Genomic DNA, 13,244 nt, shown 5'->3' with positions numbered 1-13,244 from the left:
GGCTGTATTTTGTGGTACGTACATCTAATATTTCCTGTTAGAGCTTTTGCCTGCTGACCACCAGATGTTGAGAATGATCTGATCAGAGGTGAACTAGTGAGAAAAGATAAGACCTGGTCCGAAAACGTCTCACTTTACATACAGTACATCATAAGATCTCATTATTGACTTCTTACTTAAATGTCTTATTAGGATATGCCTGCTGTTATTCCTTACAAATTGTATTTCTAAAACCTTCTAAATCAGCGAACTCTACTTCCTCGTTTATTTTCGTCGAAGTGTTTCTCCTTTGTGGCGGTTGATATGTAGGAAAGGTTTGCACAAATGATTTCAATGAATTTGCCGAAAATGAGATATTTCGTGGATTGAATGTGTCGCTCTAGTGAAAAGACAAACTCGTAGTGATACAGTATTTCCTTCTCCAGATCTGTGTGCAGTGACGACACGTGTTTTGTCCCCCAGCTGTGTCCCAGTGGAAATGTTGGTTGTGGGGACTACTGGAGTAAATGGCTTTACTTTAAGTCTTGACGATAGCACACACACATTGTCATTTGAAGTCGATTTAGAAAGCTGGACTGATCTGAAGAGTGTCTATTGGGTTGGACTCCTGACTAGTGTACATTCCGGGGGAGTTTGCATGTTCAGTTATGCTAGGAACTGGCTCATCTCCACCACTTTTATTGGACTCAGGCTGTAGAGAAGTGGGTGAAAGTTACAACCATTTTGTTCATGCACAGCACTAGTCCCCAAGTTAAATCATGGTTTAATTTTTGCTTTGACAGGTAGCTGAAGGAAAAACTAATTGTAATCAAACTAGAAATGTTTGGCTGGCTGGGTCCTGGTGTGTTGTTCTAAAGAAGTAGAACAGGAGGGCGTGGGCTGAACTCACTCAGAAGGGAATGGGAGCGGGAGCTAGTTTGTCAACTTGCGCACGGGGCTGAGAATGAAAGAGGAATTGTTTATGAGCCCTATAGCCCTGATGAGCCCCCCCCCCACTTTGGTCTTCCAAAGTGCAGTCAATTAGAACCCAGGCCCGTTGAAGGAATATCATTAAGACCACAGCCTCCAAGAAAAAGCATTGGCCAAGAACTAGTGCAAGTACTTGTCTATGAAAGATGGAAAAACACTGCCATTGAAGAGGCTTACAGGGACATCTTCACATAGACACTGAACTACAGCACTTCATGCTGACGGAAGAGGGAAGCATCCAAAACAGTACACAAGGGAGTTCAGAACAAGGCCTTTATTCATACTCCAGATTCAGCTTGGTATTCTGGATGCGAGGTCTAGATCTCCACACAGCCACCAACACCAGAGAAGAGACCACAAGCACAGTGGAGGCAGCTACTACCGGCAGCCCATAGCTCAGGAACCGGGGTGCTGTGGAGAGAAGAGCTTTAGTGAGGGGTCAGACACAGGGAACAGGATCAGACACTCAGCCTCCACCCCCCTCCCTCACCTTCAGGATGGGAATCCAGCTGATCCAGAGCTGGAAGCTCAGATCCAACCAGGATCACTTCCCCACTGGACACCAGCACAGTTTCTCTGGAGGAGTCCTCTGCCACGCGAGCAACAGCTCTTCCTGCAAGAGGACAGGACAACAGCATCAGGAAAGGATACACACAGCTGACTGGCACACAACCGCCCCGTCCCGACAGAACTCACTCCTCCTGCCACAGGTGGGCACACAGCGCTCAGTAGCAGTCGGCTGGCACACTGCTGCACTACAGTGGATGAACACCTGGAGAGAGCAGAGCAAGGGTCACTGCACAGCCCAGGACCAGCCACCACCTCCTTCCCCACAAGCTGCTCCCTACCTTCTCCATCAGAGGCACCTGAGAGGCAGGATCCACAAAAGTGAACATCTGAATCATGAAGCGCTGGTAGTGCGTTGGGTACGGCAGCCCTGAGGAGCCACCCACAGGGATCAAGGTGGTCCGGTAGTTGTCACCTCTGTAGGGACACCTGCAAGGACAGCAACAGGGAGGGTGAGCTCTTCCACAAGGGGACACTACAGAGACAAGCCAGTCGGAGCCACAGGGGTCAGGTTACCCAGCAACCAGAAGGCTCCAGCTGGGCTGGCTGAGAGGACTGGGAGTGGAAGTGGCCCAGCAGTCCCCCAGGGTCAGGACAATGTTGGGGTCAGTCCTGTTCAAGATGTGGACCTCCACATACACAGGATCCCGCAGCACCTTGGTCACAGGGTAGTCCAGGTCACTGTAGTAGGAGTCATACAGCTCTCCTGAGGACGAGAGCAGCAGCGGGGTTCAGCAGGAGCCCCACACACTCGGCTCACACAGCCCAAGGCCTGACAGCTACCTCTTGCAATCCTGAGCTCCACACGGAGAGGTCCTGGAGACACTGCCGGAGGGGGCGGGGAGACCGTGTAGACCACAGCCTGCACTGGAACAAGGTCATCGTCTGCATACCTGCACTGGAAGAACAGCCTGGAGAGAGAGAAGCAGGCAGTCATGGGATCCAGCAAGACCAGAGCACTCTGGGAAGCAGCAGCCGCTCACTCACTTGTAGAAACTGTCCCTTGTGATGGAGCCAGCAGGTCCCCCAATCACAGCAAAGGTTGAGGACATCATGTTCTCATACACCACGGCACCACCTTCAATCTGGAGGAAGGACACATGAACAAGGTCAGGAATCCCCACAGGAACAACATCCTCAGCTGAAGGATCAAGCCCCTCACCTTCATGCTGGTGCCACAGGCACTGACTGGGAACTGGAACATGGCAAAGCCAGCAGTGGTGCCAACAGGGCCACAGGGGGCACTCCTGCCCCCCTGCAGGCTGACTGAATCCAGGCTCAGCTGAGGGCTGGTGGCATTCCTGGACACGACCACCACAAACTGGCCATCCCTGGTGCACTGGACAGTCACTGGAGGAAAGCAAGAGCTGGTAAACCAAGCCCGTTAAGCTCATCATAGAAGACGCTCAAGATCCAAAAACCCACCTTCATTCCCATAGTAACAGCGATTTTGGCTGGACGGATCAAAGCAGCAATTTTTAGCTTCACAGTCACTTTTACCGATAGTCAAGTCACCACATGCTATCTTGTCACTGTCATTAACCAGGCACTTCTGAACCTGAGCTAAAGAACAATCCAACGATAGCAAAAACAACACAATGTACAACCCCATCCTCCCTCTGCTCATTGACTTCTCCATCGTGAAACTCGCCGAGGAACTGCAGACAAGCGGCGCTCAGCTCCTGAAATACTCGCTGCGCCCTGATTGGCTGAGGGCGGCGATTGGAGGGCTGTAGCGCGCGCACGAGGACTTCGGACACTCAGAGCGACACCCGAGTCAGCTGATTCATCACGGAGCGTCCTGTTCGACTGGAACGAGCTATCGCGAGGCTTAGACTAATATCTCAACACGATGTGTTTGACCTCTTATCGAGTAAAGAGCTGCATCCGTCTCTAAGCGCTCTGTGCCATCAGCCGATTCAGAGAAGAACTGACGGTACAGAGGAGCGGTATAAACAGAGATGTGCAGTTTGGGATATTTTCGGTTGGTTCACTTTCTGGTTATATGCCAAAAAAAATCCGGTTTTCAGTTTTTAACTGATAGAAATACCAATGCACACTAGCTTCATCGTTGGCAGTGATATTCATGTACAGATGTAAATAATAAAAGGGGCATACAGCTGCTCTTACAGTCATCCAAACGAGGAGTCTCTTGCATTGTCTTGGAAAAACAAGCACGCAGAGGCAGAAGCATTACACTCCAAAGACGTTTTGCTGGCACGTTCAAATTAGTGAGTTACGGAGATTGTGACCGAGACAGACGAGCTGTTCGGTACAGTTGAGTTTTTCTGCCTTGTGTCATTCGTATTCTACAGTTTTTCCCTAAACACTGAAACCAGCGAAGTTTTGCAATTTCCCCCTGAAAGAGCAGAAGTCTAGCTTACAAATATGTGCTGTTAATACACTACGTTAGCGTTCACGTTTGATCAATTACAATATTTTAGCTAACAAAAATATAAACGAATGTTCTACTCAAAAACTACTGTGGTGGACAGCAGCTTCAAATGATCAATTTCAAATGAACGGAGCACATTTTGGTTTTAGGGATGTAAAGGGCTTTATCGTTTTAGCGATTCCGTCCACATGGAGCATCACATGTCTAGTTCGCGATTAATGTCTGTATTCACTTTTATGAGGCGCTTTAGAATAGCGGTACTTTCAGATTGTTTTAAACACAGTATTGCTCATCGGCCACTGGAAATTGGCCTTTGCCGTTAAGCCGGCGATACGGCCCCTTTTGGACCGTTATGTTGAGCAAGAAAAACCCAGACATTTTGCGCTTTAAACAAACACGTCGAGGAAAAGACCAAACTTCATTAAAGGGCACCGTTAATTACGGCAATAGGGAAAAGGCCATGGTGTGGTGGACTAATAATGCACGTGTTTAGATCCTGTAATCTTTTCCTTGGCCGTTTTAAAAGCCTATAAACCTGTTCATCTTTAAAATAGGATTTATGTCCAACTAACGTACAGCGCAAGTACAACACGCTTGATTTAGGATGCTGGGTACATATGCTGAAGCCTTTTACGTTGAGTTCACATACTGCTTTCCCAACGAAGTATTGGCGGTGCCCGTTTCTCCTCTTCGCGGAATAGGGGACCTTCGGAGATGCGAGAGTTGATAAATTCATCCATTGCCTTAAAGGCATGGAGGGGCTCTCGTTCTGGCAGCCGACATCAAAGAACTCCTGCCTGTGGCGCCGTTTTAAAACCTGTACGATCCGATACGTCACGGCTCAGGCTGCTCCCGTTTCCTGAAGAGAGCCCTGCTTTTCCCGGGAAGAACGCAGACACTGGACTCGGTCACTCCCAGGGTATTTTTACTAGTGATTTCAGTTGCTATGCTACAGTCTGGGAGAAGCAATACCGAACTGACACTTTCTACCCAACTGCTTGCTTGAGCAGCTGACCACCCTCAGTGTGCAGAAGCAGGAATCCTAGACAGTACTGCATTCCCACCCAACTTCACCAGTCCCCAAAACTCCCCTTAGGAAAGAAGCAGCTCCGTACAAGAGACACTTTGCAAACCAGTTTATTCCTCATTCACATCAAGTCAGTTCATGGGTTTGTGTTGCTTCCTCCTGTGCAGGACTGTCCCCAGCAGAGCAGCACAGACCAGCCCCACAGCAGTCACCACACCAGCCAGGATCACAGCCTCCACAGGCAGGCCTGGAAAGAAAGCACAGAGGAGCCTCAGCAAGTGGGCACTGCCACAGAGAGGGGCCAGCTGACATGACAGCACCTCCTGCCAGTACCTGCGGCTTTGTCCTCCTCTGCTCTTAGCTGGGAGCTCTGGCCTTCTGCCTCCACTGGCCTCTCAGCAACCTGCTCTTGCAGCACAAGCACGGGACCAACAGTGGCATCAGCTCCCCACTCAGGAGCTGCAACAAGAGCAGGACAAGCCTGGCTGTAGACCACTTCTTGACCCCCACTACCCTGAGGAGATCCATGCCATGAGTGGCAGAGGAAGGGTGCCTTACCCCCTGTAGAAGCCAGGTCCCTCCTGCTCCTGCCACCCCAATACCTGGATCGTACAGTAGGCACACAGCTGGAGTCACAGCAGCTGCAGACCTGGTCACTCCCATCCACTGATCTCCACCTACAGCAGGGACACAGGGTCAGAGCAGCTCCCTCAACTGAGCACCAGCTGGACACAGCAGCTCCCTGCCTCCTCACTGACCTGCTGCCCTCAGTGTAGCAGTCCTTGTTCAGGGGGTCCACACTCTGGGAAGCAGGAGTCACCTTCAGGTGGCAGGTGATGTAGATCTGCCAAGAGCACGAGTGGATCAAGCTACACCCAGGCCTCCATCTTGGGCTTGTAATGGACATGCTGTTCTCACAACCGGCACAAACCCATGAAAGCAGAAGGGATCAGGATCAAGTACTCACTGAGCTCCTGGCATCCTGATAGAACCTGAAGGCATCCAGCTTCATCTGCAGCTTGGTGTCCTGGGTTCTTGGCATGAACCGCGAGCTGGAGCCTGTGGATTTGGCATCAGTCAGGCACCTGAAAGGAGAGAAGGCAGTGTAGAACTGGAGAGACGGCAGGCAGTGTTCACTAGCTCAAGCCACCCGAGGTCACACCCACCCATAGTTCGCAATGAAGGAGTAGCTGGGAGTGGAGGTCTGGTCAGGGACCAAGGTGGCCACACAGCTGTCCACAAAGAGCCGCAGGGGTTGGTGGTTGGCCTGGGTGACGGAGGCTTCGATGTTCAGGACGTCCCCCAGGTAGAACACATTGGAGGACCTCCGGGAGCTCCAGTCATCTGGATGAGAAGGGAACCCCAATCTCAAGCACACATCCCATTGACCCAACTACACCGTGACTCGTCTCAGGGGGAGACCTACCACTCATGAGGCTCAGGGAGAAGTCCAGCAGATCCTCAGCAGACTTGGTGGAGGTGTAGGGGACCCAGGTGGGCTTCAGGGCATTGCTGCTCACATTGTAGAGCCTAGCAGACAGGAGGCAGGTGTCAGCAGGGAGTCAAGCTCCAGGCAGTCAGCCCTGCTGCTCCTCCAGGACTCACCTCATGTAGTGACACTCGATACCCACAACAGCGCCATTCGTTCTCACTATGGGGGTGTTGGCCACCGGCTTCGGGGTGTAGTGGAGAGAGAAGCCGTACACCAGTTGCTCATCCACGGTCTAGACAGATCACAGATCCAGTCACCCAACAGCCGAGAACCAAAAGCAGCCCAACCGCAGAACCACTTACCGTCAGCACACTGCGACACGCCTGCAGCTCAGCCTCGAAGATCAGGAGCTGCGCCGCGGTGTCCTGCCGGGTGACCGCACAGTCTCCCAGGCTGAGATCCGAGGCGTTGATCAGCTGCCCCGTACCGAACAGGTCCGTCTTGACCTGCACCACGGTCGTACTCTCCCCGCACTGCGCCGACACAGCCCGGATAACCTGCTGCTTCTGCTGCCGCGGCAGCAGAGGCGAGTCCAGAAAGGCGACCCCCTTGCGCCTGATGCCGGATTGGACGTTAGCGCGGGCGCGCCATTGCGCAGCGTCACACAGAACTGCGAGGAACAGCAAGGTCAACAGCCGAAAGGAAAGACCACTAGAAAACCCCATCTCGAAATGAAAACACCTCGCAAAACCACGATACCTGCTGTTTGCGAGCTCCTTCCTTTTAAAGCCACCGAGACTTTCGCACGTGATGACGTTCAGGTTCGCAGAGTGAAGATTTTCACGAGGACCCGAACTCTGTCAGCTCACACGCAGGAGGACAGGATATTGAATCAACCCCGTGGAAAAGCCGTTATAGTTCAAGTGAAGGAGGATCATGGAGACTAATTTCTCCTGAAAAGACGGGTCATTGTTTACAGTGAATACTTACGGTTAAACACCGGGGTAAAGTTAGCTTGAAGTTCGAAGACGATTTTGGCACGCCTGTAGCGTTTTCACGACACCTCTTAGGTCACCGAGCTATTGGCTTGTGAACAGCACTCCCCTATCCCAGTGCATAGTGCCACATTAAATAGAAGCACGAGAAAAAGAGAGTCAGAACGCAAAGCTGTGTCGGTCTTCTGTGTCAAAAATCGGTTTGAAAATCATGGGAGCTGTTTTTAATAAGCTGCTGAGTAAAGAATATTGGAATCTTTCTGCTGTCGGTATTGTGAATATAGTTGACCCTTACCTGAGTGAAAACAGGACATAAAGAAAGGGTTTCAGAAATCAAACCAAACTTTATTCCCGTGCTTACAGTCTGGGTAATTGGAGACTGCGCTGCTCTGCTTCCTATGGTGATATACGGGTTTTTCGCACGAAGCCGTATTGAGCAGTTTCAAAAAACTTTTTTATCAAAAAAGATCATTAGCTCACTGATAGTTTGATGTAGAGGCTGTGGAAATTTCCACAAGTCGTGCTCTTTAAAATGCATTTGGTTTGAAGGCGTTCTGTGCTTCCATTGCGAAGATATGGACAAAAGAATATTCGTGCGTGGTCAGAAAAAGTGATAAAAACGACAATATGAAGGCTGTTAAAACAGTCACAATGTACTTTATACACAAAGCAAGTGTTTTCGTAACCCTAGGAGGTTTCGTGAAAGCGATACAGGCGTGCCAAAACCGTTTTCGAACTTCAAGCTAACTTTACCCCGGTCAGTTACCCTAGGACGCTGGCTGTATTTTGTGGTACGTACATCTAATATTTCCTGTTAGAGCTTTTGCCTGCTGACCACCAGATGTTGAGAATGATCTGATCAGAGGTGAACTAGTGAGAAAAGATAAGACCTGGTCCGAAAACGTCTCACTTTACATACAGTACATCATAAGATCTCATTATTGACTTCTTACTTAAATGTCTTATTAGGATATGCCTGCTGTTATTCCTTACAAATTGTATTTCTAAAACCTTCTAAATCAGCGAACTCTACTTCCTCGTTTATTTTCGTCGGAGTGTTTCTCCTTTGTGGCGGTTGATATGTAGGAAAGGTTTGCACAAATGATTTCAATGAATTTGCCGAAAATGAGATATTTCGTGGATTGAATGTGTCGCTCTAGTGAAAAGACAAACTCGTAGTGATACAGTATTTCCTTCTCCAGATCTGTGTGCAGTGACGACACGTGTTTTGTCCCCCAGCTGTGTCCCAGTGGAAATGTTGGTTGTGGGGACTACTGGAGTAAATGGCTTTACTTTAAGTCTTGACGATAGCACACACACATTGTCATTTGAAGTCGATTTAGAGAGCTGGACTGATCTGAAGAGTGTCTATTGGGTTGGACTCCTGACTAGTGTACATTCCGGGGGAGTTTGCATGTTCAGTTATGCTAGGAACTGGCTCATCTCCACCACTTTTATTGGACTCAGGCTGTAGAGAAGTGGGTGAAAGTTACAACCATTTTGTTCATGCACAGCACTAGTCCCCAAGTTAAATCATGGTTTAATTTTTGCTTTGACAGGTAGCTGAAGGAAAAACTAATTGTAATCAAACTAGAAATGTTTGGCTGGCTGGGTCCTGGTGTGTTGTTCTAAAGAAGTAGAACAGGAGGGCGTGGGCTGAACTCACTCAGAAGGGAATGGGAGCGGGAGCTAGTTTGTCAACTTGCGCACGGGGCTGAGAATGAAAGAGGAATTGTTTATGAGCCCTATAGCCCTGATGAGCCCCCCCCCCACTTTGGTCTTCCAAAGTGCAGTCAATTAGAACCCAGGCCCGTTGAAGGAATATCATTAAGACCACAGCCTCCAAGAAAAAGCATTGGCCAAGGACTAGTGCAAGTACTTGTCTATGAAAGATGGAAAAACACTGCCATTGAAGAGGCTTACAGGGACATCTTCACATAGACACTGAACTACAGCACTTCATGCTGACGGAAGAGGGAAGCATCCAAAACAGTACACAAGGGAGTTCAGAACAAGGCCTTTATTCATACTCCAGATTCAGCTTGGTATTCTGGATGCGAGGTCTAGATCTCCACACAGCCACCAACACCAGAGAAGAGACCACAAGCACAGTGGAGGCAGCTACTACCGGCAGCCCATAGCTCAGGAACCGGGGTGCTGTGGAGAGAAGAGCTTTAGTGAGGGGTCAGACACAGGGAACAGGATCAGACACTCAGCCTCCATCCCCCTCCCTCACCTTCAGGATGGGAATCCAGCTGATCCAGAGCTGGAAGCTCAGATCCAACCAGGATCACTTCCCCACTGGACACCAGCACAGTTTCTCTGGAGGAGTCCTCTGCCACGCGAGCAACAGCTCTTCCTGCAAGAGGACAGGACAACAGCATCAGGAAAGGATACACACAGCTGACTGGCACACAACCGCCCCGTCCCGACAGAACTCACTCCTCCTGCCACAGGTGGGCACACAGCGCTCAGTAGCAGTCGGCTGGCACACTGCTGCACTACAGTGGATGAACACCTGGAGAGAGCAGAGCAAGGGTCACTGCACAGCCCAGGACCAGCCACCACCTCCTTCCCCACAAGCTGCTCCCTACCTTCTCCATCAGAGGCACCTGAGAGGCAGGATCCACAAAAGTGAACATCTGAATCATGAAGCGCTGGTAGTGCGTTGGGTACGGCAGCCCTGAGGAGCCACCCACAGGGATCAAGGTGGTCCGGTAGTTGTCACCTCTGTAGGGACACCTGCAAGGACAGCAACAGGGAGGGTGAGCTCTTCCACAAGGGGACACTACAGAGACAAGCCAGTCGGAGCCACAGGGGTCAGGTTACCCAGCAACCAGAAGGCTCCAGCTGGGCTGGCTGAGAGGACTGGGAGTGGAAGTGGCCCAGCAGTCCCCCAGGGTCAGGACAATGTTGGGGTCAGTCCTGTTCAAGATGTGGACCTCCACATACACAGGATCCCGCAGCACCTTGGTCACAGGGTAGTCCAGGTCACTGTAGTAGGAGTCATACAGCTCTCCTGAGGACGAGAGCAGCAGCGGGGTTCAGCAGGAGCCCCACACACTCGGCTCACACAGCCCAAGGCCTGACAGCTACCTCTTGCAATCCTGAGCTCCACACGGAGAGGTCCTGGAGACACTGCCGGAGGGGGCGGGGAGACCGTGTAGACCACAGCCTGCACTGGAACAAGGTCATCGTCTGCATACCTGCACTGGAAGAACAGCCTGGAGAGAGAGAAGCAGGCAGTCATGGGATCCAGCAAGACCAGAGCACTCTGGGAAGCAGCAGCCGCTCACTCACTTGTAGAAACTGTCCCTTGTGATGGAGCCAGCAGGTCCCCCAATCACAGCAAAGGTTGAGGACATCATGTTCTCATACACCACGGCACCACCTTCAATCTGGAGGAAGGACACATGAACAAGGTCAGGAATCCCCACAGGAACAACATCCTCAGCTGAAGGATCAAGCCCCTCACCTTCATGCTGGTGCCACAGGCACTGACTGGGAACTGGAACATGGCAAAGCCAGCAGTGGTGCCAACAGGGCCACAGGGGGCACTCCTGCCCCCCTGCAGGCTGACTGAATCCAGGCTCAGCTGAGGGCTGGTGGCATTCCTGGACACGACCACCACAAACTGGCCATCCCTGGTGCACTGGACAGTCACTGGAGGAAAGCAAGAGCTGGTAAACCAAGCCCGTTAAGCTCATCATAGAAGATGCTCAAGATCCAAAAACCCACCTTCATTCCCATAGTAACAGCGATTTTGGCTGGACGGATCAAAGCAGCAATTTTTAGCTTCACAGTCACTTTTACCGATAGTCAAGTCACCACATGCTATCTTGTCACTGTCATTAACCAGGCACTTCTGAACCTGAGCTAAAGAACAATCCAACGATAGCAAAAACAACACAATGTACAACCCCATCCTCCCTCTGCTCATTGACTTCTCCATCGTGAAACTCGCCGAGGAACTGCAGACAAGCGGCGCTCAGCTCCTGAAATACTCGCTGCGCCCTGATTGGCTGAGGGCGGCGATTGGAGGGCTGTAGCGCGCGCACGAGGACTTCGGACACTCAGAGCGACACCCGAGTCAGCTGATTCATCACGGAGCGTCCTGTTCGACTGGAACGAGCTATCGCGAGGCTTAGACTAATATCTCAACACGATGTGTTTGACCTCTTATCGAGTAAAGAGCTGCATCCGTCTCTAAGCGCTCTGTGCCATCAGCCGATTCAGAGAAGAACTGACGGTACAGAGGAGCGGTATAAACAGAGATGTGCAGTTTGGGATATTTTCGGTTGGTTCACTTTCTGGTTATATGCCAAAAAAAATCCGGTTTTCAGTTTTTAACTGATAGAAATACCAATGCACACTAGCTTCATCGTTGGCAGTGATATTCATGTACAGATGTAAATAATAAAAGGGGCATACAGCTGCTCTTACAGTCATCCAAACGAGGAGTCTCTTGCATTGTCTTGGAAAAACAAGCACGCAGAGGCAGAAGCATTACACTCCAAAGACGTTTTGCTGGCACGTTCAAATTAGTGAGTTACGGAGATTGTGACCGAGACAGACGAGCTGTTCGGTACAGTTGAGTTTTTCTGCCTTGTGTCATTCGTATTCTACAGTTTTTCCCTAAACACTGAAACCAGCGAAGTTTTGCAATTTCCCCCTGAAAGAGCAGAAGTCTAGCTTACAAATATGTGCTGTTAATACACTACGTTAGCGTTCACGTTTGATCAATTACAATATTTTAGCTAACAAAAATATAAACGAATGTTCTACTCAAAAACTACTGTGGTGGACAGCAGCTTCAAATGATCAATTTCAAATGAACGGAGCACATTTTGGTTTTAGGGATGTAAAGGGCTTTATCGTTTTAGCGATTCCGTCCACATGGAGCATCACATGTCTAGTTCGCGATTAATGTCTGTATTCACTTTTATGAGGCGCTTTAGAATAGCGGTACTTTCAGATTGTTTTAAACACAGTATTGCTCATCGGCCACTGGAAATTGGCCTTTGCCGTTAAGCCGGCGATACGGCCCCTTTTGGACCGTTATGTTGAGCAAGAAAAACCCAGACATTTTGCGCTTTAAACAAACACGTCGAGGAAAAGACCAAACTTCATTAAAGGGCACCGTTAATTACGGCAATAGGGAAAAGGCCATGGTGTGGTGGACTAATAATGCACGTGTTTAGATCCTGTAATCTTTTCCTTGGCCGTTTTAAAAGCCTATAAACCTGTTCATCTTTAAAATAGGATTTATGTCCAACTAACGTACAGCGCAAGTACAACACGCTTGATTTAGGATGCTGGGTACATATGCTGAAGCCTTTTACGTCGAGTTCACATACTGCTTTCCCAACGAAGTATTGGCGGTGCCCGTTTCTCCTCTTCGCGGAATAGGGGACCTTCGGAGATGCGAGAGTTGATAAATTCATCCATTGCCTTAAAGGCATGGAGGGGCTCTCGTTCTGGCAGCCGACATCAAAGAACTCCTGCCTGTGGCGCCGTTTTAAAACCTGTACGATCCGATACGTCACGGCTCAGGCTGCTCCCGTTTCCTGAAGAGAGCCCTGCTTTTCCCGGGAAGAACGCAGACACTGGACTCGGTCACTCCCAGGGTATTTTTACTAGTGATTTCAGTTGCTATGCTACAGTCTGGGAGAAGCAATACCGAACTGACACTTTCTACCCAACTGCTTGCTTGAGCAGCTGACCACCCTCAGTGTGCAGAAGCAGGAATCCTAGACAGTACTGCATTCCCACCCAACTTCACCAGTCCCCAAAACTCCCCTTAGGAAAGAAGCAGCTCCGTACAAGAGACACTTTGCAAACCAGTTTATTCCTCATTCA

At 50.0% G+C, this 13,244-nt stretch overlaps 3 protein-coding genes across 5 annotated transcripts; all 3 read right to left on the bottom strand.

The window, feature by feature from the left end:
• Positions 1 to 1,243: 1,243 nt before the first annotated feature.
• LOC148838440 (zona pellucida sperm-binding protein 4-like) lies at positions 1,244 to 3,175 on the bottom strand. Of its 2 annotated transcripts, none has more exons than XM_088911289.1 (9): positions 2,962 to 3,175; positions 2,699 to 2,886; positions 2,524 to 2,621; positions 2,320 to 2,447; positions 2,053 to 2,242; positions 1,818 to 1,965; positions 1,666 to 1,741; positions 1,460 to 1,582; positions 1,244 to 1,395 (listed from the first exon to the last, which is right to left on the bottom strand). In XM_088911289.1, exons 1-9 carry the CDS (start codon positions 3,173 to 3,175, stop codon positions 1,244 to 1,246), a joined length of 1,317 nt encoding a protein of 438 aa, XP_088767415.1. The 2 variants fall into 2 exon arrangements, with proteins under 2 accessions (XP_088767415.1, XP_088767416.1); XM_088911290.1 differs by having other exon boundaries at positions 1,244 to 1,380.
• A 1,914-nt stretch (positions 3,176 to 5,089) lies between these two features.
• LOC148838439 (zona pellucida sperm-binding protein 3-like) lies at positions 5,090 to 7,115 on the bottom strand. Its single transcript, XM_088911178.1, has 9 exons — positions 6,753 to 7,115; positions 6,564 to 6,682; positions 6,385 to 6,488; positions 6,125 to 6,302; positions 5,926 to 6,043; positions 5,717 to 5,802; positions 5,517 to 5,635; positions 5,292 to 5,417; positions 5,090 to 5,205 (listed from the first exon to the last, which is right to left on the bottom strand). The coding sequence occupies exons 1-9, from the start codon at positions 7,113 to 7,115 to the stop codon at positions 5,090 to 5,092; spliced, it is 1,329 nt and encodes a 442-aa protein (XP_088767304.1).
• Positions 7,116 to 9,405: 2,290 nt separating this feature from the next.
• On the bottom strand, positions 9,406 to 11,337 carry LOC148838438 (zona pellucida sperm-binding protein 4-like). 2 transcript variants are annotated; one of them, XM_088911291.1, is made up of 9 exons: positions 11,124 to 11,337; positions 10,861 to 11,048; positions 10,686 to 10,783; positions 10,482 to 10,609; positions 10,215 to 10,404; positions 9,980 to 10,127; positions 9,828 to 9,903; positions 9,622 to 9,744; positions 9,406 to 9,557 (listed from the first exon to the last, which is right to left on the bottom strand). In XM_088911291.1, exons 1-9 carry the CDS (start codon positions 11,335 to 11,337, stop codon positions 9,406 to 9,408), a joined length of 1,317 nt encoding a protein of 438 aa, XP_088767417.1. The 2 variants fall into 2 exon arrangements, with proteins under 2 accessions (XP_088767417.1, XP_088767418.1); XM_088911292.1 differs by having other exon boundaries at positions 9,406 to 9,542.
• Positions 11,338 to 13,244: the final 1,907 nt, after the last annotated feature.

The sequence above is a fragment of the Atractosteus spatula genome, chromosome 3 (assembly GCF_055471065.1).
Source record: "Atractosteus spatula isolate fAtrSpa1 chromosome 3, fAtrSpa1.hap1, whole genome shotgun sequence".
In the NCBI taxonomy this organism is placed as follows: domain Eukaryota; kingdom Metazoa; phylum Chordata; class Actinopteri; order Semionotiformes; family Lepisosteidae; genus Atractosteus; species Atractosteus spatula.
This window is presented reverse-complemented; position numbering and strand designations above follow the sequence as displayed.

Excerpts from the sequence above, each read along its gene's own strand:
- LOC148838440 (XM_088911289.1), bottom strand. The coding sequence starts at position 3,175 with ATGGAGAAGTCAATGAGCAGAGGGAGGATGGGGTTGTACATTGTGTTG. Across the intron at positions 2,887-2,961 it reads CTGTTACTATGGGAATGAAG|TGACTGTCCAGTGCACCAGG; the intron begins GTGGGTTTTTGG and ends GCTTTCCTCCAG. Across the intron at positions 1,396-1,459 it reads GCTGGATTCCCATCCTGAAG|CTCTTCTCTCCACAGCACCC; the intron begins GTGAGGGAGGGG and ends CCCTCACTAAAG.
- LOC148838439 (XM_088911178.1), bottom strand. The coding sequence starts at position 7,115 with ATGGGGTTTTCTAGTGGTCTTTCCTTTCGGCTGTTGACCTTGCTGTTC. Across the intron at positions 6,489-6,563 it reads ATCGAGTGTCACTACATGAG|GCTCTACAATGTGAGCAGCA; the intron begins GTGAGTCCTGGA and ends CCTGTCTGCTAG. Across the intron at positions 5,803-5,925 it reads ATCAGGATGCCAGGAGCTCA|ATCTACATCACCTGCCACCT; the intron begins GTGAGTACTTGA and ends TGCTCTTGGCAG.
- LOC148838438 (XM_088911291.1), bottom strand. The coding sequence starts at position 11,337 with ATGGAGAAGTCAATGAGCAGAGGGAGGATGGGGTTGTACATTGTGTTG. Across the intron at positions 10,610-10,685 it reads ACAAGGGACAGTTTCTACAA|GCTGTTCTTCCAGTGCAGGT; the intron begins GTGAGTGAGCGG and ends CTCTCTCTCCAG. Across the intron at positions 9,904-9,979 it reads AGGTGCCTCTGATGGAGAAG|GTGTTCATCCACTGTAGTGC; the intron begins GTAGGGAGCAGC and ends TGCTCTCTCCAG.